The sequence below is a fragment of the Theileria annulata genome, chromosome 1 (assembly GCF_000003225.4).
Source record: "Theileria annulata chromosome 1, complete sequence, *** SEQUENCING IN PROGRESS ***".
NCBI classification, from domain to species: domain Eukaryota; phylum Apicomplexa; class Aconoidasida; order Piroplasmida; family Theileriidae; genus Theileria; species Theileria annulata.
Window position 1 is genome coordinate 993292 of NC_011129.2, and position 19122 is coordinate 1012413.

The 19122-nt window shown below is 33.0% G+C and overlaps 8 protein-coding genes across 8 annotated transcripts, besides 36 other annotated features; 4 read left to right on the plus strand and 4 right to left on the minus strand.

The window, feature by feature from the left end:
- Positions 1 to 30: 30 nt before the first annotated feature.
- Positions 31 to 1536, plus strand: TA06895 (Tpr-related protein family member, putative; the record flags this gene model as incomplete). Its single annotated transcript, XM_948923.1, has 1 exon — positions 31 to 1536. The coding sequence occupies one exon, from the start codon at positions 31 to 33 to the stop codon at positions 1534 to 1536; it is 1506 nt and encodes a 501-aa protein (XP_954016.1).
- Positions 100 to 168: a sequence feature (10 probable transmembrane helices predicted for TA06895 by TMHMM2.0 at aa 24-46, 128-150, 163-185, 189-211, 232-254, 278-300, 313-335, 360-382, 402-421 and 431-453).
- Positions 412 to 480: a sequence feature (10 probable transmembrane helices predicted for TA06895 by TMHMM2.0 at aa 24-46, 128-150, 163-185, 189-211, 232-254, 278-300, 313-335, 360-382, 402-421 and 431-453).
- Positions 517 to 585: a sequence feature (10 probable transmembrane helices predicted for TA06895 by TMHMM2.0 at aa 24-46, 128-150, 163-185, 189-211, 232-254, 278-300, 313-335, 360-382, 402-421 and 431-453).
- Positions 595 to 663: a sequence feature (10 probable transmembrane helices predicted for TA06895 by TMHMM2.0 at aa 24-46, 128-150, 163-185, 189-211, 232-254, 278-300, 313-335, 360-382, 402-421 and 431-453).
- Positions 724 to 792: a sequence feature (10 probable transmembrane helices predicted for TA06895 by TMHMM2.0 at aa 24-46, 128-150, 163-185, 189-211, 232-254, 278-300, 313-335, 360-382, 402-421 and 431-453).
- Positions 862 to 930: a sequence feature (10 probable transmembrane helices predicted for TA06895 by TMHMM2.0 at aa 24-46, 128-150, 163-185, 189-211, 232-254, 278-300, 313-335, 360-382, 402-421 and 431-453).
- Positions 967 to 1035: a sequence feature (10 probable transmembrane helices predicted for TA06895 by TMHMM2.0 at aa 24-46, 128-150, 163-185, 189-211, 232-254, 278-300, 313-335, 360-382, 402-421 and 431-453).
- Positions 1108 to 1176: a sequence feature (10 probable transmembrane helices predicted for TA06895 by TMHMM2.0 at aa 24-46, 128-150, 163-185, 189-211, 232-254, 278-300, 313-335, 360-382, 402-421 and 431-453).
- Positions 1234 to 1293: a sequence feature (10 probable transmembrane helices predicted for TA06895 by TMHMM2.0 at aa 24-46, 128-150, 163-185, 189-211, 232-254, 278-300, 313-335, 360-382, 402-421 and 431-453).
- Positions 1321 to 1389: a sequence feature (10 probable transmembrane helices predicted for TA06895 by TMHMM2.0 at aa 24-46, 128-150, 163-185, 189-211, 232-254, 278-300, 313-335, 360-382, 402-421 and 431-453).
- A 67-nt stretch (positions 1537 to 1603) lies between the features above and the next one.
- TA06890 (uncharacterized protein) lies at positions 1604 to 2860 on the minus strand (the record flags this gene model as incomplete). Its single annotated transcript, XM_948924.1, has 2 exons — positions 1604 to 2357; positions 2433 to 2860. 2 exons carry the CDS (start codon positions 2858 to 2860, stop codon positions 1604 to 1606), a joined length of 1182 nt encoding a protein of 393 aa, XP_954017.1.
- Positions 1958 to 2026: a sequence feature (6 probable transmembrane helices predicted for TA06890 by TMHMM2.0 at aa 80-102, 112-134, 154-176, 196-218, 231-250 and 254-276).
- Positions 2036 to 2095: a sequence feature (6 probable transmembrane helices predicted for TA06890 by TMHMM2.0 at aa 80-102, 112-134, 154-176, 196-218, 231-250 and 254-276).
- Positions 2132 to 2200: a sequence feature (6 probable transmembrane helices predicted for TA06890 by TMHMM2.0 at aa 80-102, 112-134, 154-176, 196-218, 231-250 and 254-276).
- Positions 2258 to 2326: a sequence feature (6 probable transmembrane helices predicted for TA06890 by TMHMM2.0 at aa 80-102, 112-134, 154-176, 196-218, 231-250 and 254-276).
- Positions 2459 to 2527: a sequence feature (6 probable transmembrane helices predicted for TA06890 by TMHMM2.0 at aa 80-102, 112-134, 154-176, 196-218, 231-250 and 254-276).
- Positions 2555 to 2623: a sequence feature (6 probable transmembrane helices predicted for TA06890 by TMHMM2.0 at aa 80-102, 112-134, 154-176, 196-218, 231-250 and 254-276).
- Positions 2861 to 4094: 1234 nt separating the features above from the next.
- Positions 4095 to 5780, plus strand: TA06885 (tyrosyl-tRNA synthetase, putative; the record flags this gene model as incomplete). Its single annotated transcript, XM_948925.1, has 5 exons — positions 4095 to 4206; positions 4237 to 4920; positions 4953 to 5260; positions 5292 to 5498; positions 5529 to 5780. The coding sequence occupies 5 exons, from the start codon at positions 4095 to 4097 to the stop codon at positions 5778 to 5780; spliced, it is 1563 nt and encodes a 520-aa protein (XP_954018.1).
- An 84-nt stretch (positions 5781 to 5864) lies between these two features.
- TA06880 (Tpr-related protein family member, putative) lies at positions 5865 to 7169 on the minus strand (the record flags this gene model as incomplete). Its single annotated transcript, XM_948926.1, has 1 exon — positions 5865 to 7169. One exon carries the CDS (start codon positions 7167 to 7169, stop codon positions 5865 to 5867), a length of 1305 nt encoding a protein of 434 aa, XP_954019.1.
- Positions 5973 to 6041: a sequence feature (10 probable transmembrane helices predicted for TA06880 by TMHMM2.0 at aa 13-35, 50-72, 84-106, 116-138, 181-203, 223-245, 258-280, 304-326, 345-367 and 377-399).
- Positions 6069 to 6137: a sequence feature (10 probable transmembrane helices predicted for TA06880 by TMHMM2.0 at aa 13-35, 50-72, 84-106, 116-138, 181-203, 223-245, 258-280, 304-326, 345-367 and 377-399).
- Positions 6192 to 6260: a sequence feature (10 probable transmembrane helices predicted for TA06880 by TMHMM2.0 at aa 13-35, 50-72, 84-106, 116-138, 181-203, 223-245, 258-280, 304-326, 345-367 and 377-399).
- Positions 6330 to 6398: a sequence feature (10 probable transmembrane helices predicted for TA06880 by TMHMM2.0 at aa 13-35, 50-72, 84-106, 116-138, 181-203, 223-245, 258-280, 304-326, 345-367 and 377-399).
- Positions 6435 to 6503: a sequence feature (10 probable transmembrane helices predicted for TA06880 by TMHMM2.0 at aa 13-35, 50-72, 84-106, 116-138, 181-203, 223-245, 258-280, 304-326, 345-367 and 377-399).
- Positions 6561 to 6629: a sequence feature (10 probable transmembrane helices predicted for TA06880 by TMHMM2.0 at aa 13-35, 50-72, 84-106, 116-138, 181-203, 223-245, 258-280, 304-326, 345-367 and 377-399).
- Positions 6756 to 6824: a sequence feature (10 probable transmembrane helices predicted for TA06880 by TMHMM2.0 at aa 13-35, 50-72, 84-106, 116-138, 181-203, 223-245, 258-280, 304-326, 345-367 and 377-399).
- Positions 6852 to 6920: a sequence feature (10 probable transmembrane helices predicted for TA06880 by TMHMM2.0 at aa 13-35, 50-72, 84-106, 116-138, 181-203, 223-245, 258-280, 304-326, 345-367 and 377-399).
- Positions 6954 to 7022: a sequence feature (10 probable transmembrane helices predicted for TA06880 by TMHMM2.0 at aa 13-35, 50-72, 84-106, 116-138, 181-203, 223-245, 258-280, 304-326, 345-367 and 377-399).
- Positions 7065 to 7133: a sequence feature (10 probable transmembrane helices predicted for TA06880 by TMHMM2.0 at aa 13-35, 50-72, 84-106, 116-138, 181-203, 223-245, 258-280, 304-326, 345-367 and 377-399).
- Positions 7170 to 7341: 172 nt separating the features above from the next.
- TA06875 (uncharacterized protein) lies at positions 7342 to 11210 on the minus strand (the record flags this gene model as incomplete). Its single annotated transcript, XM_948927.1, has 13 exons — positions 7342 to 7558; positions 7588 to 7851; positions 7910 to 8009; positions 8042 to 8435; positions 8465 to 8924; positions 8962 to 9455; positions 9488 to 9583; positions 9648 to 9962; positions 9992 to 10117; positions 10157 to 10285; positions 10316 to 10416; positions 10478 to 10692; positions 10774 to 11210. 13 exons carry the CDS (start codon positions 11208 to 11210, stop codon positions 7342 to 7344), a joined length of 3348 nt encoding a protein of 1115 aa, XP_954020.1.
- Positions 7426 to 7494: a sequence feature (9 probable transmembrane helices predicted for TA06875 by TMHMM2.0 at aa 387-409, 413-435, 512-534, 549-571, 813-830, 845-867, 888-910, 925-944 and 1066-1088).
- Positions 7945 to 8004: a sequence feature (9 probable transmembrane helices predicted for TA06875 by TMHMM2.0 at aa 387-409, 413-435, 512-534, 549-571, 813-830, 845-867, 888-910, 925-944 and 1066-1088).
- Positions 8079 to 8147: a sequence feature (9 probable transmembrane helices predicted for TA06875 by TMHMM2.0 at aa 387-409, 413-435, 512-534, 549-571, 813-830, 845-867, 888-910, 925-944 and 1066-1088).
- Positions 8208 to 8276: a sequence feature (9 probable transmembrane helices predicted for TA06875 by TMHMM2.0 at aa 387-409, 413-435, 512-534, 549-571, 813-830, 845-867, 888-910, 925-944 and 1066-1088).
- Positions 8319 to 8372: a sequence feature (9 probable transmembrane helices predicted for TA06875 by TMHMM2.0 at aa 387-409, 413-435, 512-534, 549-571, 813-830, 845-867, 888-910, 925-944 and 1066-1088).
- Positions 9162 to 9230: a sequence feature (9 probable transmembrane helices predicted for TA06875 by TMHMM2.0 at aa 387-409, 413-435, 512-534, 549-571, 813-830, 845-867, 888-910, 925-944 and 1066-1088).
- Positions 9273 to 9341: a sequence feature (9 probable transmembrane helices predicted for TA06875 by TMHMM2.0 at aa 387-409, 413-435, 512-534, 549-571, 813-830, 845-867, 888-910, 925-944 and 1066-1088).
- Positions 9666 to 9734: a sequence feature (9 probable transmembrane helices predicted for TA06875 by TMHMM2.0 at aa 387-409, 413-435, 512-534, 549-571, 813-830, 845-867, 888-910, 925-944 and 1066-1088).
- Positions 9744 to 9812: a sequence feature (9 probable transmembrane helices predicted for TA06875 by TMHMM2.0 at aa 387-409, 413-435, 512-534, 549-571, 813-830, 845-867, 888-910, 925-944 and 1066-1088).
- Positions 11121 to 11210: a sequence feature (Signal peptide predicted for TA06875 by SignalP 2.0 HMM (Signal peptide probability 0.892, signal anchor probability 0.103) with cleavage site probability 0.851 between residues 30 and 31).
- A 589-nt stretch (positions 11211 to 11799) lies between these two features.
- On the plus strand, positions 11800 to 14427 carry TA06870 (uncharacterized protein; the record flags this gene model as incomplete). Its single annotated transcript, XM_948928.1, has 12 exons — positions 11800 to 11922; positions 11964 to 12051; positions 12093 to 12295; positions 12327 to 12455; positions 12485 to 12743; positions 12799 to 13008; positions 13069 to 13172; positions 13223 to 13314; positions 13375 to 13573; positions 13640 to 13747; positions 13785 to 14078; positions 14146 to 14427. The coding sequence occupies 12 exons, from the start codon at positions 11800 to 11802 to the stop codon at positions 14425 to 14427; spliced, it is 2091 nt and encodes a 696-aa protein (XP_954021.1).
- A 700-nt stretch (positions 14428 to 15127) lies between these two features.
- On the plus strand, positions 15128 to 15859 carry TA06865 (small GTP-binding protein (RAN subfamily), putative; the record flags this gene model as incomplete). The annotated part of the gene is made up of 2 exons (XM_948929.1): positions 15128 to 15239; positions 15336 to 15859. The coding sequence occupies 2 exons, from the start codon at positions 15128 to 15130 to the stop codon at positions 15857 to 15859; spliced, it is 636 nt and encodes a 211-aa protein (XP_954022.1).
- A 119-nt stretch (positions 15860 to 15978) lies between these two features.
- On the minus strand, positions 15979 to 19062 carry TA06860 (DNA mismatch repair (MLH1); the record flags this gene model as incomplete). The annotated part of the gene is made up of 9 exons (XM_948930.1): positions 15979 to 16138; positions 16210 to 16388; positions 16421 to 16608; positions 16652 to 16827; positions 16869 to 17500; positions 17565 to 17654; positions 17689 to 17863; positions 17910 to 18963; positions 19002 to 19062. 9 exons carry the CDS (start codon positions 19060 to 19062, stop codon positions 15979 to 15981), a joined length of 2715 nt encoding a protein of 904 aa, XP_954023.1.
- Positions 19063 to 19122: the final 60 nt, after the last annotated feature.

Sequence of the window (19122 nt, forward strand, 5' to 3'; positions counted from 1 at the left end):
GATCACCGCTGTGATTAACTTATCTAGTAAATGGCAAAATGTCCTTCCTGTGCTGGTAAGCAGGCTGGTATGGCTCATAAGCAAGGTGCTGGTGACACCTGTGGATTACTCAATGCAGCCTTTGTATTTGCTGGTCTAGCTATGATGCTTAATATTAGGCTTTCATATAGTTCTGCTCCATATGCACTTATTAGATTTCAACTTCCTGAAAATCTATTTAGTGTGTTTGTTAGAAGAATGGCTAGTGCTTTGGAACTCTGGTGTCTGCCCAGTATGCTATTGGGAAACATAATGGAACTAGCTCTTAAAACATACTATAAACTAGATGGGTACCAGGCAGACACCGGCAACAACGGAGGTGATAATCTCGTCAAAGGTGGCGACTTCAGAACTCCCAGACTAGCAAAATTAATCGCTATCATAGCTCCTTCCATTTTAACTCAATGGTTAAACTTTCTCACATATGTAATACTACTGGTTGTATATCGTGGTGGCGGTGACCAAGGTCATGTTACTCGATTCTACTTTGTGATCGCAATTTCTGGAGTTGTGTTTGGTATTAATATGGTTCTGTTGTATGCTGCTGACTTTAATTATCTCACTGTATATATTGCTGGTGAAAACTGTTTTCCAGCTCTCACATCGTTCATACACTATCTTACAACATTGATGTTTGGTAACAGAAGGAAATGGAACAGCGACTATGTAATAGTCTATATTGACATTGGTGTTGCAATAATAATCTCCTTTGTGGCCGCTGTTCTATGGACTCTAGCTTACGGTGTCTATGTTGACAATTCTGATACTAATGAGCTGAAGCATATCTTTACATTTGGATTCACTGATACAATTAATGAACATATGATCTCACCATTTTTGATGATAGTTGTTGGTATGGGACTAGTCTATGCCATTTATCCAGGTATTGCACCTGGTATGATTGTACCATTCTATCTGATTGATAAAATTGAAATGGTACTACTGATAGCTACGATATTTCCACCAATGATAGTGGTTATACTCCAAATTGTAGATAAAAATTCTGGTTATAGTGCTACTAAACATTCTCCGAAATACTACGGTGGATGGGAAGAACATAGTCTTCGCTATTGGCACATCATTGATGTGTTGATCGTTGTTAAGATCTCTCTTGCTGCCATTTTTATATACTCTTTGCACTATAGAGAATCTTCATTATCTCGTGCTATCATTAATCAACCCAAGATGTCAACATTTTTATCAATTACATTTTATATGTGCCATGAATTCCTGTTGGCCATAGGATTCGCTGGTCAAATCAGTAATGCACCTGAATATGTGTTGATACCCCAATACATAGGAGCTCTATTTATGATATTTTTGGCCTTTTATTCAGAGGGCTACATTATAGAATATAAGAGTCACGATCCTGATCATTGGCCCACAACGGGTATGACTCCGTGGAACGCGTTCTGCTATTGTCGTAAGATACCCATTAAAATAACAAACGTAAACTTAAGTTCCTTTTTTACAACTGATATAAAGGGAGTTTTTTAAAATTTTTGAGTCATGTGGAAATAAATAATGAATATAACGGCACATAGGCCGGATGAAGTAGAAAAGATTAAGATGCGTAATTTTGAACGAGATAATTAGGGTTTCCCTGCTGGTAAGTGTTGAAATTTACAGGATTAAATTCATTGTAACCCTTCTGGTCAAAGGGATAAGAGAATCCGCCCTCTTGGTATTGGTACCCAGTATTGGTTGGATTGGAGTCATTTTGGTAATTCATCCCGGCTGAATTGTGATAATCCATTCCAGGCTGGTTTGGATTTTCATAATTTAAATTTGGATCATTTACATTTTGGTTGGGACAGTATTGAGAATAAGGGTCGTAAACCATGGAATCATCAGTAACGAAATCAGCGTTGACGTCCCGGGAGTGCAAAGAGGGAGACCATTTGTCCAAAAGAGGTTCGAAAGAAAAGGCCCAAAAGGTGCCACTGAAATTTGCCAATAATAAGAAAAGGCTAAAAAGTGCGCCGTAACCAGTGAACACCATAAAAAGCTCAGCTAAACCCGCCAAAGAAAACAAAGTTAAGTTGATCCAGGCAACCTCCTCTGAAGTTCCCTCATCGTGATAAGCCTCGAGATAAAAGAAGGCTGCTCCGTACATCACCAAGGCAAAACTGTTTGAGAAGCTGCCAAATTGGAAAAAGATCCAGTCAGCCTTAGTTTGCTGATATCTAGTCCACCACTTCATGCTCATAAAAAAATAAGAATACACATACTGAACTAAACGTAACATGTTAGAGAGCAAGTCCAATGTGACAGCAGCAGATAATATCTTAGAACCAGCCCTAAATCCTCTCACAGACCTAAAAAATATTTAAAATTTTGTATTATAGATATATAAATATATATAACTAGTATGAAATATAAAAAGTTTATACTTTGAATTGTCTGTGACGAAAACTTGAAACATGGCGATGTAAAGAGTGCCTAGAAGATAAAGTGCCATAAGGGTAGAAACAGTGAGATGAAAGGGTTTAGAAACCTTGACGCTTTCCGGAGCAGCATACAGGTCAAAAACGAAGATTCCAGTGCCTCCAAAGGCCCAGTAGAAGACAAACATGAGAGAAAGAGTTACAGTCTGTAAAGTGAAACCGGATCTCAATAATTTAGAGCTAAAAAATCCAACAAAAGGTGTGTGAGATTCCCCCCGAGGACTAGCCACCTCGGCCATATAGTCAGGGTCTACAGGGCCAGAAGGATTGAACTGCATACTATCATAAGTCTTGGGAGTAGAACTGTATGGATAACCTTCACCGTACTGATCCACGCCTTCCAAATCCTGGTCGTTGAATTCCATATTATTCATTTTTATATATTACGATCTAACTTTTATATTATCATTAGTTTTATAATAAATATTAAAATTTTTAATAATTTCGTTAAATTAATTACAAATCAATTTAATTGCACAGAGTAGTTGAATATACTTAATATGGGCAAAATAAGTTAAGAATGAGGTTAAAATGAGTTTAAATATTGATTATACTACTTAAATGCCTTTAACAAATAATAACAAGTTCACACGCACACGCACGTTCCTATAATGTACAAAGAGTAACAAAACTAGTCTAAAATTAACCAAAGCCGGGAGTTGTATTAATATAAAAAATGTGAAATTACATAGAATAGGTCTGGTTTGAATGTGTAAGCAATTAACCAGAAAACTAAAATATGCATATACTTCCATATCATACCCTATCTAACCCAACAAGGGATTTTAAATTCTAATTAAATATTAGATAATAAATACACAAATTGTTAAGAATCATAATTAATTTTTACACTGATGTGTAGAGGTTTGACTTTAATTCACAAATCTTCTGTTTTAATTGAATAAACTAGTGTATATTCCCTTTGTATGCCCTAAGATGCATTTCAAGTCTTCTTATTTATTTTATTTACTATAGTTATAATCGAATAGTAAATATCATTTACTATTAAACTTTATTACACCTAATGTGTGTCCATCTTGGATAGAATCCGAATGTTCCTAATTAACAAATCCCAATACTAGTTTTCTTCTTTAATAATTATCCACCTTTATTTTTATTTGTATCTCATTATTTATTAAGTTTTATAAATACCATAAATTTTATAAATTATTTTCCATTGTCTATCTTCCTCATCGCTTGGTAAATATGACTAGTTAAATCTTTCTTAATTTATTCAATGTATTCTTTATGAACCATAAAATCTTTATATGTGTCTACATTAACAAATGTGTTTGAATAAAACCTATATTGAATATGGAAGATGTTACCTAGTTTATGTTTCTCAACCTTCTTCCCTAAAATTTCAATAATTTGTACTATATTAATCACATTCTCAAGTAACTTGATAGTTTATAATTTGATTTTTTAGAATGTTTTGTATTTTTACCAAAATCGAAAATTTGCACATTTGAAGGTCATCAGACCCCAAACAAGGTAAAACAACTGTGCCAAAAGTTTGCTCTTTCTTCTGCGGAAGGGCCTCTGGACAGGGAGTCTCATTTTACTAGGATAGACCATGAACCACAGTCAAGAATTTTATCGCAATGTATGGAAAGATCAATGATTTCACAGTCCACCGATTTTGTTAAACTGGATCAACTGCTAACCAGCTATCAAACCCAAAATTTCAATAATTCTATGTACAACTCAATTTATTACGGTATTTTTAATTAACCACATATATTAATAGGAATTGACTGTACAAATGATTTTATTCACGAGGGAACTTTGTTTCAGTTACTACTACTGAGGAGATTTTTATCTGAGAAATTTAACGTAGTTTTAGTTATAGGAGGAGGAACTACTTTAGTTGGAGACCCTTCATATAAGTTAAGAAGAAATAGAAACGACAAGTTTTATTTTTCAAATTTTGTACTAAATAAAGATAAATCTGAATTTGATACAACAAATGAACAATCTATTGAACAAATCGCAACCAAAATACTTTCACTACCAATAAAGATAGATAACACTAGTCCCGATAATAACAATAACTATGCGTTACCTAAGGTGGTTAGAGTTTCAGATTTGAGCACAGATTTAGATGTTTCATCTGAAATGTGTAACCCATACAGGGTATTTATAGTTAATAACAGGGATATTTACAACCGTGTGAACTTGATGGAGTACCTTGAAACGGTGGCAAGGAACATGAATGTAGGAAGAATGTTATCTAGGGACTGTATAAAGATACGGACTGTTGATAAGGACGGTACTGGATATAAGAAAAGCATTAACATGGACCTGTCAGAGTTAATGTACATGTCACTCCAGGCCATGGACTTTGTATACCTTGCTGAAAATTTTAACTGTAAAATACAACTGGGAGGCAATGATCAGTTGGGAAATATCATCTCCGGAATTGAACTTGCAAGTGAGCATAATATAAATAACAGTTTTTATTAGGTTCACTTGGAATTGGCAATATATTTGGCATAACTACACCGCTTTTGAAGGACAAATTTGGTGAAAAAATTAGTAAAACTGGTTCAAACTGTTTTTTGAAAATTACCAATAAAATTTCACCTCATGAATTTTGGTCGCATTTCAGAAGTGTGGATGATTCAGTTTTAGAAAAGTACTATCACTATCTCTACTCATACATATATATATGGCCTATAAATAATATATTATACAGTTATTTGAAATGGTTTACTGATGTATCATTGGATAAGATAAAGGAAACTATGGCAGAGCATTATAATAGTGGAAAGGTAAAATTTATTTACAGTTAATTGAGGTTAGGTTCTTTTGGCTGATGAACTAACTCGTTTGTTGTATGGAAACCAGATGGTTGAGTTGATTCATAAATTTTGTATGTCTAAGCAGTTTTCTGAATTAAAACCTTTTTTAACTAATTTTGATACTAATATGGAAGAATTTGAATCATTTATCAATTTTTCTAAGGCTGTTCCTCACATCAACCTTACTTCACAACAACTCTCCAAAGTTGTATATAACCATTTGATATTATTTTTTTAGGGAGTTAAATTATTGGAGGTATTGGATGCAGTTAGAGTGCCACAATTTTCAAACGCCTGTTTCCACTCTAATAAAAAATTCATAAAGGAAGGCGGGTGTAGAGTAAATGGTAATGTAGTGACAGATGTAAACTATACACTAACAGAAGACGATGTAGTCAAATTAACAAGTGAAGGCAATCATTATAAGTACATTTCAATACAGATGGGCAATAGAAGGTTATATTTTTTAATAGTGGATTATTCTCTTTGATACAACACCATACATGTGTATATATGAATGTGTAAGGAAAGAAGTAAATAATCATTGAGGAGTAAATTCGTCTAAATAATTATTTCAGGATTCGATTATTTTTTTACTGGCTCGTTTACACCAATAGCAGAACGCGTTCCACCTAGTCATGCCTTCTGTGGGCCAATGAGCAGGATCGTGATTCTTATACTCAATAATGTATCCCTCGCTGTAGAAGGCTAAGAATACCATTAGGAATGCACCCACGTATTGAGCAGGAAGAACAACATAGTCAGCACCTTTATTACCAATTATGCCTGGAAATCCCAAAGCCAAAAGAATTTCATGACACATATAAAATATAATAGACAATGCGGTAGACATCTTGGGTTGATTAACGATAGATCTAGATATGTTAGAATCTCTATAATGAAGTGAATATATAAATATGCCGGCAAGAGATATCTTAATAACTATCAGAAGATCAAAGAAATGATATACCTTGCCAGCAGAGTAATCTGACCATTTCTGGAAACCATCACTACCGTAGTTTTGAGGTGAATGCTGTTGTGCGTACTCCCTGAGCAGGGCTACAATCACGGGCGGAACAGCAGTAGCTATGAGGAGTACCATCTCAATCTTATCAATGAGATAGAATGGAACAATCATACCAGGTGCGATAGCAGGATATATAGCATAGACTAATCCCATGCCAACAATAACCATTGCAACTGGTGAAACTATATCAGGCAAGTGAGGAGGTTCTGGAGCACCACCACCCTCAACTTTCTTGTCCTTGAATGCTGCGGTCCACAGAACAGCTGCTACGAAGGAAATTATTATTGCTACCCATATGTCAATTCCTACAATTAGGTAGTCACTATTGTATTTCCTCCGGTTACCAAACATGAGTGTTGCAAAATAGTGTATTAGTGATGTTACCATGGGAAATGAATTTTCACCAGCCATATACGCAGCTAGATACCTATAGTCAACTGCAAAGACCAATGGATTACTTAAACCGAATACAAATCCAGAAATTGCAATGACAAGGTAATACGCTGTTAGATGACCTATGTCACCACCTGCACGATATACAACCAATAATATTACAAATGTTAACCAGTTTAACCACTGAACAACGATAGATAGATAGTTATAGCCCCAATCTTTACCACTATAAGCATGTGTTCTAATAAGATCCATTAGATTAATAATGACGAAACCTGGTAAACACCATAGTTCCAAAGAACTTGCCATTCTCCTAACAAACACACTAAAAAGATTTTCAGGTAACATGAACCTCAACAAGGCGTATGGTGCAGAACTATATGATAGTCTAATGTTGAGCATCATAGCAAGACCAGCAAAGATATAGGCTGTCTTCTTCAAAGTTTCATCACCAGACATTGTTGCGATTTAGAGATAGTGATAGTAACTGTGCTATTCAGTTATCTCCTTAAATGGTTATTACTTCTAACCCAGTACTGGTTGACTCTCCCTTCTTCTGGTATGTATCACTTTATTACAGAAATATTACTTAAAATAACATTATCCATCATAACAAACATTAAACTTATCATTAGTATATTCTGTAAATACTATATAACACTAATTTTAATTGTATATTATCCAATAATTTGTATCGAGAAGCAGTTGCATTTCGAATTGTTAACGATAAAATTTTGTATATTACTAAACAAATTTTAAAGGACAATAAATACCTTGCAATAATCATTGAACTTTTCTTGTTGTAAATCTCGTCCAAATACCTGTCCAAAATTGCGTAGGTAAATTGCCTAAAGGAACATTTAATTAAATAACTTACTCTTTTGAAAACGAAAAATAGTCTCCACGATTGTTAAATAATGAAAGGAAGGGGAAGAATTCTGTACAAATTATGTTACATTCCACTGCTATAGTAGGTCTTTGGTAGTCCAGGGTCTCGTCACGTAATATTATGTTCTCTTCATATAAACATATCGTTCCAATCATTACTGGAATTTCGCAGTAACCAGATATCTTCTCACTTAACCTTAACTCCTTTATGTACAATATTATGTCAATATTGCTTTTATATTCCTCATTAGATCTATTAATTGATTAGTTTCTATTATTTACATATGCATTTTATTATGGTAGTAATATACTTTGTGTGTTTTAAAGATAAGATGAGGTCAATTGAGTATAGTATTGAATATAAAAGAGAGTACATGAGAATTATTATGATTGAAACTATGATCAATTTGTCTAAAAAAAATAAGATTAACTTTAAAAATTACCAATAGCTCCAGTACTCTTTGGTTTGTTTATGAACTCATAATACCCAAACTTGAAAATGTATAAAGTACCCAGCGCGAGACATAATGAACCAAAAAGATTATCAAAAATGTTCAAATAAGGCCTTGCGGCTGAATAAAATATGCGTTTAAAAAATAATAATTGAGTAAATATAATAAATTTTATTAATTTAAATACTAGATGAGAAATACCTATGAAGTAAAGAGTAAATAAGATGTTAAGAGTGGTCCTAATTAGATTCAAGGTTGGAGAGTTATGTCTCATTGAAAAAATGAAAAAAAGAGCATTAATGCCCTTGAAAATAAATATAAACTTATCAATCATTAATAGTCTGACATTTCTGTTAAAACTGTGAGAATTGACCATGTCACTACTCTAAAAGAATATTTGAAATAGAAAAATACCATGATTTGATCAACTGAAACCTTCAAAGGGAGGAATTTATCAATTATTTTATTTTCTGTATTTCTTAAAACATTCAAATAAATGTAATAAGTGATATCATCATTCTGTACCTTTCCTACAATTAAAGAGTTTAAATCTTGATTTATGGTTTCAAGTGACTGGATTTCGACGTATGTTTCTTTTTTAGAGCTTATTTCAGATAAACCTTCTAAATTACCAAACACCAAGTCATTGTTCTCAGCATATGCTATTGAGCTTATACCCTTGAATATACTCATCGGGTCATTAAGTTTAATAACATCATCAATTTTGTTAGTATCTAATTCTATAAGTTCAGGTAAAACATAGTTTGTAAGTTCATAGTCATTGCAGAGTTCAAACTTTATATTAATATTCTTTATAGTTGCAATTTTTCGAGACGATTTGTTTTTCAAAAATGGGACAGATTTTCCTAATTTACTGAATAAATTTATTAAAATAATAATAATAAACATACCAATCAGTGAAAGGAGCACATAGAACATTGCAGTTCTTGTCAGACCAATAACCATTGTACTTGTTTATATTCAATTTAGATAGTAACTTGGTTAACCAATTATCTTTTTGGTCTGGATTAGAATCATCTACTACCCAAACCACTTCCCTGTTCTTTATTTTTAAAACTGTTTTTTTAAAATCATTCAACAAGTATTTGGTAAAACTAGTTAAAACTGTCGCTATCAGAATCATTGATGGCAAGATTGAAAGTATTCCAGAAAATCCAAGTCTCTTATCATTGTTGAGAATGTTAAAACGAGAATTCTTTGAGAAGAGCATCTGAAAATACTTGAAAAGTAAGAAACAAACCGATAAAATATATAAAAAGTAAAAACAAAATTTGAAGCCAAGTGAGTCTACGATTAGTGAAGGTGGTATATAATGTTTGATTTTCTGAACAATTTTAGAATTTCCTTTCATAGTTAGGTGATAAATCACTGTCATTATCAAAATCTAAACAAAAAATTAATTTTTTCTTAACTTACATTGTGAAACAATGGCCTACTTAGAGTAAAATTTGAGTTTTTGTTATGTATCTTAAGCAAACTAAAGCTATTACAGTAATCGACCATATCGGAATCCTAATAATTATCGATTAATTGTGTATAAATAAAAGAATTTTATTAATTAAATAATGACTTATACGTTATGAGTAGATATTGAACATATGTTTTCTGAAAGAATTAATAAAAATGGTCCTATTATTGGAGATATATGAAATGCCATTCCAAACCTGTGTTCCAAGAAGGTTTGGAATAAGTTTGTAGAAATTATTATCCACTTTGGAATAAGCACCAGAAAGTATATTAAGCCCTTGTAAAACCTTCCCATGTATGGGTGTCCTACGGCTTTTTGGAAATTGTATTTAGTGATACTCTTTCCCGCAGTTCCTCTAATTTCAGTTACAGCCTTTAGATTTATAACTGATGTCGGTTTACCATTAAATATTTCTTCGGACTCCTAAACAATTTTACTCAAAATCTCAATACCTCTGAGTCTTTGCTCTTTTGAATTATTTCATATTTATATCTAGAATCGGTTTCAAACAATAATTTAGTGTTATTAGGGAAATTCTCACTGCACAGTATCTTTACAACATTATCGCTATTATCCACCTAATTAAATTATTAACATATATGTGTTGTTTTTCTTACTTGGCATTTTTCTTGCGAGTAAACTGATTTTATGCTAATTGGAGGTGGAACTGGTCCATCCAAGGAGTGTACAAAATATACTTTGTATGTTGATCCGAATCTTTTAACTGCCAAATTTGGGCATAATACCTAAATCACAAAATCATTATAATTGCATACCTCTAATGTTTTATTAACATCTCTCATTGAAAATGAAAATTCATTGGCTTTAGTCGTGTTGATTCTAGCAGTTCCGTATTTACATTTGGTAATTATTTTTACTAATCAGTATATTAATACAATGTAATTGGTTAAAATTTATAAAACTAAGTATAGTAATACTTTTATTGCTCATTGATGGGAATATGTAGTAAGAATATTCAAAAACTTTCCTTGATAGTGAGGGTTCACAATCCAGTTTTGCTGTCCCAGAGAAAGCTTGTAGTGATATCAAATGGTTTACCATAGTTGTTGTTAATATCTTTATATTAATCTTATACTGGAATGAAAACGCTTCGAACTTGTCACGTACATCTATTTTTATAACGAAAAGGTTGCTACAAATTCATTAGATTGGTTTAAATATATGATAAGATTAATATAAATATGGAAACTAAGTGAATTGACTGAATTATTACTTTGATCCGCATTTTAATGGTAGTTTTACGGTAGGGTTACTCGTCTTATAAAGTGGATCTTTGTTTATGGTTACGTTAATATTGTCATTATTGTTAAAGACAATACCATTTCTATGCGATTTAAAGAGCCTTGAGAAGAAATTACCCTTGGCATTATACTCTATATGATCACTTGAAGCGTCTCTCCAGTGTGGAATATCAAGGGTTAGGTCTATGCTTTCAATACACTCTTCTATTTCAACATTATATTTAAACTTTTTGTGGTCAAATTTTAACTCAGCTTCATTCAAACTTATGTTTTTTAGATAACTTTTAATACAAATTATCCCAATTTCATCCTCATCTTCACATCTACAAACTCCAAAAATTATTAATATTAAAAATAACACATTAAGTTTTCTGAGTGAAAACTTATTTGCCTCATTTTTATTTTTCATTTTATGTTTAAAAATTGAATACTATCTTTAAATTATACATTAAAACTACTATTTTTTCCATAATACAAGAATGGAAGTATACTTAATAAATTGATTGAATCTTTCACTGATTTAGTAAACTATGTAGAAATTTAATAAAATTATATAATAAGCAAAGAACTAAACATAAATATTCATTTAGTGTAAATATTTAGTATAAAACAATTAGAATCTAAATAGTTCAATTATGATTCATATAAATGGACTGTAAAGACGAGGTTTGCGACAACAAAATTTTAATGGAAATTTTAACTAAAATATTTATAAATTTCTCTTTTAAAGGAATTAGTTCAAAAAAGTAGAATCCTAACTGTAATTAGGAAATAAAATTTCAACTTTTTGTAATAACACATTTCCTCCAAACTTATCTAGATGGATATATTTTATTTTATTTTAACTAAATTTAAAGTTTAAATTAAACTTATTCTTTAAAATCAAATATATTGATAACTTTATTTTTGATTATCCCTACATATTTTAATTATACGACATTATCTAAATTAACATATATTTCTAAACATGTATAATTATTAATAAGTGATGTGTGACCATGGAACAAACCAAAAACTCTAGTAACACTTTGGTACAATCTCCATTATCCGAACTTCCATTTGATCATATAATAAAATACTCATATAAATATTCCGAAGACCCAGATTTCGAGAATTTCAAGGTAAATAAACTGTTTTAGTACATAATGTTTATAATTTTTAGGAATCTGATAAAATACAATTATTTTTAAAGTTTTTGAGTCAAATATGGTCATATTTAACTGATTCCTCGTTATACAATGACTTAAAACGTTAGTTTTTTATTATTTTAAGATTATTAAACTTTTTTTAGCCAAGAAAAACCACAAATTTGTCCCATTTATGGAAAGTGATGCCATAAGGGAACAACTTTGCTCGAACATATTCAAGTTTCTCGATAATTACAGAGAAGAAGTATCACCTAATTCAAAGGATAATGATTCTCATTCTTTACTAACAACTGTGGCCCAAGGGCATCTGTTGACTTGTTTCAAGCTTTTGTCTTCGTTAATAATGGTAACCAAAGTTAATTAATTTAATAATTTAGTACAATGATGGAGAATTGAGTGAATTTTCAGTGTATCCCCTGACAAACCTGGTCAAGGTTTTTATGAAACTGGTCCCATCAGCCGTTGATCTATCAACGCTTTTGGACTTTTTAACCGATTTGGTCAAGGTATGGAAGATATTGTAATGGATGCTTAGAATTTATCGCATGAGAGTTGCTTGGTGTTTGGCAATTTTATAGTTGATAGCACGGAGTATTTTTCGAAAATTTTCAAGGAATTGGAACTTAATCCGACATCCCAAAGGCTCTTGCAAACCTGTGGAGCTAAATTGATTGGACTAGTAAAGGTTTTTGAGTCTAATTTTGACCAATTTTTGCGTGACCCAAAGTATTCCAACAACCTGTTCCATCTAAGATTTCTTTTGGCAATATGTTTACCAATTTCACATTTAGGAAGTTTGTTTTTAACAAAAATTTTATTATTCTAATATATCAATTGATAAAATCTTAGTTTGTAATCGCCAGTCAGTAACAACTGAGCCGAAGCCAGTAAATAAGGTTACCCAGGAGGAATGGAATAAGTTAGAAAGAACAACACTGCGTTCAAAGTGTGAAAGTATTTCTGATTATGAAATTGCAACATACGAATCACTGCTGCCATCTTCAACAACTAAAGTTCCACCTAACCAAATCTATGATATTAAATCATATTTAAACATCGGTACAATTCTAAACACAACATGATATATAACAGTGATGATATAGTCTAATGATGATTCAGGTGAAAAAACTGAAAAAACCGGTTTTAGAAGTGTAAAGATGCCAACCTATGAAGTTTATTCTAACTTTTGTGACTTGTACACTTTCCTACAAAACCCAGAAATTGTACTATAATAGTCATCAAATTTCTAATAACACTTTAATCAATGGTTTAGATACTGGTGAAAACACAAGAGTATGTAGAAGAGTTGCAAAAAAACTATACGAAAGTGTTGTCGTTTGTAAATACACTAGCTGAAACTAGCAAGTAATTAATTAGTAAATTCGTTAGGATAGTCTTTGATGTATGGTATTAATAATAATTTAGTGGAACTGTGGTACTGGGACCAGATTTGGATTTTGTGCTTGATGAGTTTGACGGGGGTATGTGTGAGTTTGCTAATAAGGCCATGGATTTGACCTTTTGGTCAAATTTCCTAGTTTACTCCTGCCTATCGTTCCAAAATTTAAAATCGTTTCACAAAAAATCAAAAGAATCAACAACATATCAATTACTCAAGGATAGGGTAATTTAATACCAACTAGAATATATATATATATAATATAATATAATATAAACCATATCAATTTAGTGTGCAACCGTTTTGGATAATATTTACAAGAACGTCTGGGCCACAATTTTTAAAATCAGAAACTTGGCTCAAACTACAAATTGCCTCTTGGATAAGGAACAACACTGGGTATTCTCCATACACTTATAAAAATATAAATTAATAGATTAACTGGAAGTTGAATGGCTGCAGTGATGAGTTGGAGCCGGTTAATGACAGCAAATTCGAGTTGGTTCGCTCGGAATTTAGCTTCGTGCCGGATGACGAAGACTTGGATGAACCCGAAACCGAAGATAAAAGTGTTTTAACAACTTTGAGGGAACTGGAAAAGATATCGCATAAATTCGGAGATAAAGACTCATCAATAGGAGTAAATTATGTGCCTATGATTTCAGACATGGAACTGAATAAGGAGTCCAATTATTGGTATATCCAAGACTCGGATCATGACTTCTCAAAGGTATTGACGACTTTATATAATAAATAATTGTTATAACAATAAACTAATTGTAAAATAATTAATATAGATGAGTTGCGATGATCAGCTGTTGATGAAGTTCAACGACTACTGTAAGAAGCTGGACATGGACGAGGACCCTGAAAATGATATTTCCGAAAACGAAAGAAGCAAAAACAACCCTCTCTTTAAGTTCAGGTTCACAAGACTTTTTGGAAAATTCCACCTGGAAAAGTTCATGGAAATGAGTAGAGATGATTTAGCCTCAGGGAGCGTGGAATCCATGCTAAAGGCAATCCGTGAAACCAAGGGAGAGGCTAAGGTATCGCCAACAAGGAATCAGAAAAAATAATCTTAAAATTTTCTAATGTGTTTAATCTTGTTGATTTTTAATATTCTATGCAGATACACATAGACATAGACTAGTAGGAAAGTGTATCCTAACCTTCCATAATCAGAAATAAGGAATATAAATAAAAATAATTTAAAAATAGGAAATAAAATCTTCAAATTTGGTGTAAATGTGCGAATAATAACACTTTATTGACCCCTTCATTACCAGTAATACCCGATAACCGTCTAGAATGGGGTGTAGCAAGTTCTACGATATCAAATAAGATAATACTCCACCATTTTTTATCTTATATATATAGATCGGCAAAATATTGAATCCCCCTTTAAAGGATTACTGATTTTTATCTTCTTAGTTGTACATAGATTCATACCATTTCCCCAATTCTTTAATAACAATTTTGTAATTTTAATTAACCTTTTGTTTTTCGATCGTTATTTTAAGTAAGTTTTTATTATTTAGTTGGATTCTATTAGTATATTTAAGATTTATCTACGACATCCCTCGTGATGTTATTTTACTTTCCGTTATTTTGATTATTAAATTTTCGTTTTCTGATCACTTTTTAGATCTTTTTTAGTATTTAATTATTTAGTTGTAAAATTAGTTAGTTTTTTTGTAATTTAATTTACAATTTTATGTTCCAATTAGTCTTACCTTTCTGATATCAGAAATCATTGTTTTCGTTTAGATCTTCGAGATGGCTGAGGAGGTTCCCCAGTTCAAGCTTTTGTTAGTTGGAGATGGAGGCGTAGGCAAAACTACTCTGGTCAAAAGGCACCTGACTGGAGAGTTTGAGAAGAAATATATCCGTAAGTGCTTAAACAGATTTTTATTGGTTTATACATAATTATTTATATTTAAACTATGTATTACCACCTAATATCAAAATTATAATAATGATTTAGCAACACTCGGTGTTGAGGTACATCCTCTGAAGTTCAGAACTAACTGCGGCACAGTCCAGTTCAACGCATGGGATACAGCAGGACAAGAGAAGTACGGAGGACTCAGAGACGGATATTACATTAAGGGGGAGTGCGCTATAATAATGTTCGACGTCACAAGCAGGATCACGTACAGAAACGTCCCGAACTGGCATAGGGATATCGTCAGGGTGTGCGAAAACATACCCATGGTCCTGGTCGGAAACAAAGCCGACGTGAAGGAGAGGCAGGTCAAGGCCGCACACATCCAGTTCCACAGGAAGAGGAACCTCCAGTACTACGACCTGAGTGCCAGGAGCAACTACAACTTCGAGCGCCCATTCTTGTGGCTGGCCCGCAGACTCCTGAACAAACCTCAGCTCGTGTTTGTAGGAGAATGTGCCAAGGCACCTGAAATTGCAATTGACCCACTCTTGGTTCAACAATCGGAGCGTGAGCTTGAAGCCGCTGCAAACGTCGCAATAGATGATGACGGAGACATGTAAAAAATAGACTAATCTCCTATTCACTATATATATGTGTGTAAGTTGATAAATCAATCCATATATATATTGGAATGTGCTAATAACAAATTAACAACGTTCGAAAATCTTATATAAGACGTTCATGCTAGATAACTTAATAAGGGCGCCGTTGTTATTGAACCTGAGAAAATCATGAGTGGACGAAAGTACCGCTGTGGAATCGAGAGGTCAAGGAATTTCTGGCAAGTAGAGTACAAAATCCTATGCATAAACTGTTGATAGTTCCAGTCAATGTCGTCCCTAAAAATTTTAGTAAAAATAAAGTAAAATAAAATAAAATAATTGGGAAAATAAAATTAAGTGGAAGGTACTCAAGCAAATCAAGAGGGGGTTGGACGTAATAAAAAGAAATTGCTTTGGCAATTTGAGTGACGAGATCCTTGAGAGATGGCTGCTTAATTATGAAAATGCTATACATTAAGTCTGGCAAATATTCCTCTCCTGAAAAATAACCGTTTAGCAGGTCAGGAATCTTGTAGACCATCATATTCTGTAAAATAATAGAAAATGGTTAAGAGATACCTTGATTTGGAACCCGAACAAAACATTGAGTATCTTAATGGTCCTGGGATTGACGAGGTCTGAGACCTCATACTCCGAATAATACTTGTGAATTGCGTGAGAAAGTAGCCTGACTAGTGAAACAGGCATGATCAGCTCATAGGTCGGAATGTTTCCAAGTCGCCAAATGATACTCTGGTAACAGCACTCTAATAGAATATGTATGTTGAATTAAATTTTTAGAAAAATTACCTTTCGATACTGTTAGCACGTTCATCATATAGAGGCCTCCGTCGTACTCAACCAAGACGTAAGACTTGTCGATCACGCCAATGTAATTGGAGCTCAAAACAACCTTAGTCAAATCCTCATCCTTATTCTGGATTATCTCATCAACCATCCTAAAGCAATATATGGGCTTTTGGAGCCTAAGTAGTATGTAACTAAAATAAAGTAGTTGAGAGTTAACGTTTGAACTTCCTTCATTGTGTAAAATCTGCCCAGCTTTCTAGCATCGTCGATTTGATTGTACGAAAGATTACTGATTTTCTGCATTTTCTCAACTCTTAGCCTGTTGTAGTCGAAGCTTTCAATCAGATTAGGGTCATTAAGAAACTCGTTTTCTTCAGCTTCATCGTCAAAATCCAATCCGCAATCGTTCTCAGTCTCAAACTCTTGGCTTTTAAACTTTACCCCAGTTGAATTTAGTGTATGGCATAACTGGGTTGGACGAAAGGTGTGAGATAGGTGAGTTGAGTGAATTGGATTTGAAACTGGAACTATGTCAAGCATGTCAGTGGTATCTTGGGAATTATAAAGATCATTTGACAATCTATTGTTAGTTTCAGTTTCCAATTGTGTTGATACAGGAGATCCTGCAGCAGTTGTTGTAGTATAGTATGGTAGAAAGAACTTCTCCCTATCAGGGCTGTTAATTACTTCAGGTACTTCTCGTACACATTCGCTATCTGATCCTGAGCTGTGGTAATCAACTATACCAATGAAGTCAGTGCCAACTGAAGTTTCATATATCTGACTATTGAAATATGAAATATCAGGCTGTCTCTTTACTCCCCTTTCCTTAAATTTATTGACATATTCCTACAAATTTTTTTGGTTTTTGTTTAATTTATAGGTAATAGAGAAAACTAATTATGGGTAGTACAGATGAGGATTTGTAATCTTGTATAATTTTAATAGAGGTTTCAGAGGATGTAGAGGTGGTTGCAGACTTAATGAGTTCGGTGATTTTATCCTGAAATGAAAAGGCTTGAATGCTGAAAACTTACGTGGAAAAACTTTGTGATTTGTTCCACAATTTCGGCTTGGTTTTCTATCATTATTCTCTTTTTCGTCGGATGGATGTTCGAGTCGATTTGGTCGTAGGGAACGAAAATGGATAAGTAAACGAATCTCCTGTACCTGTTGTTAGTGATGTCGTTGTAGGTGTTAAAAATCATCCTCCTAAAGTTCAAAATCAACAAGTTAAATAAATTTGGTGACTTTATACCTTAAATTAGGCAGGTCTATTAGTCTATTGTTAACAAATAGTATGAACATGTCAAGTTTACAAGGCTGGTTTGGGTGTGATATGAGTCCTTTGCAGTTAAAGAATAAATCATCAAAGTTGTTAAAAACCACTTCCTGCAAGACATTACTAACTTTTAATCCATAGATTCTCTTTATGTTTTCTTTAATAACCCTCAAACAGTCGAAGCTAACCTTTTCCACGTTTCTGATGTACTCAGTTCTAAGGTCATCGCTTTTGGGGTCATCGTACATTTTCGTAAAATAATGATAATCGTACTCTAGTTTCTGTGTCAGTGTTATATCAAGTTCATCATCTGAGGAGTCATAGTCGTCAAATCTAGATGAGGTGCTAAAATTACAGTTAGGTTGACTTGAACAAGAGTCTCCTGAGCCGGAACCTGAACTCTGCTGAGAGGATACATTATTTAAGTTGTTTAGATCCAGAATTGGTGAGCTGGTTCTATTGAAGACAAAATTGATATTTGGGAAGTGTATTGAATACTTCTGGACTAGGTGTAAGCAAGATATGAACTCGGAGTTAATATTGGAGAGCAGGCTTTTAGACCTAATTTCGTAGTTGTAAAACAAGTTTTCATACTTGAGGTGGAACCCTCTAGGTCCTTCTTCGTATCTAATCTCATCTAAAACTGGCTCACATTCTGAATATGTCATTACTGTTCTCATATTTTCATTTTCAGTTCTGGACGAAATGGTAACATGGGAATTCTGGGACAGTGACGAAAGTGCTTCTCCTCTGAAACCCAGGCTTCTCACCCCTTCAATGGAGTCTGTCGTTTTAGAGGTGGTGTAACGTTGACAGATTATCATCAGATCTTTTTCGGAGACTCCTGAACCATTGTCTATTATTTCACAAAAGTCTAAGGGGTTTGAGCTTAAGTTAACTCGAATCTCAGTAGCGCCTGCATCTACGCTATTCTCTATCAATTCCTTTATTGCTGAACTCGGTCTTGCTATTATTTCTCCAGCTGCGATTTTCTTTACAACTTCCGCTGGTAACGGACGAATCACGCTTACTGGATCCATAATTATAGAATTCTATATTACATTATACTTTTATTTCCACACATTGAAATTTTAATCGATTTATTCGAAGTATAACTAGGAATTTCCATTTTAAAATAACTTTTACTTAAATTTTAAGCGGATACTACTACATTGAAAAAATAAACAAA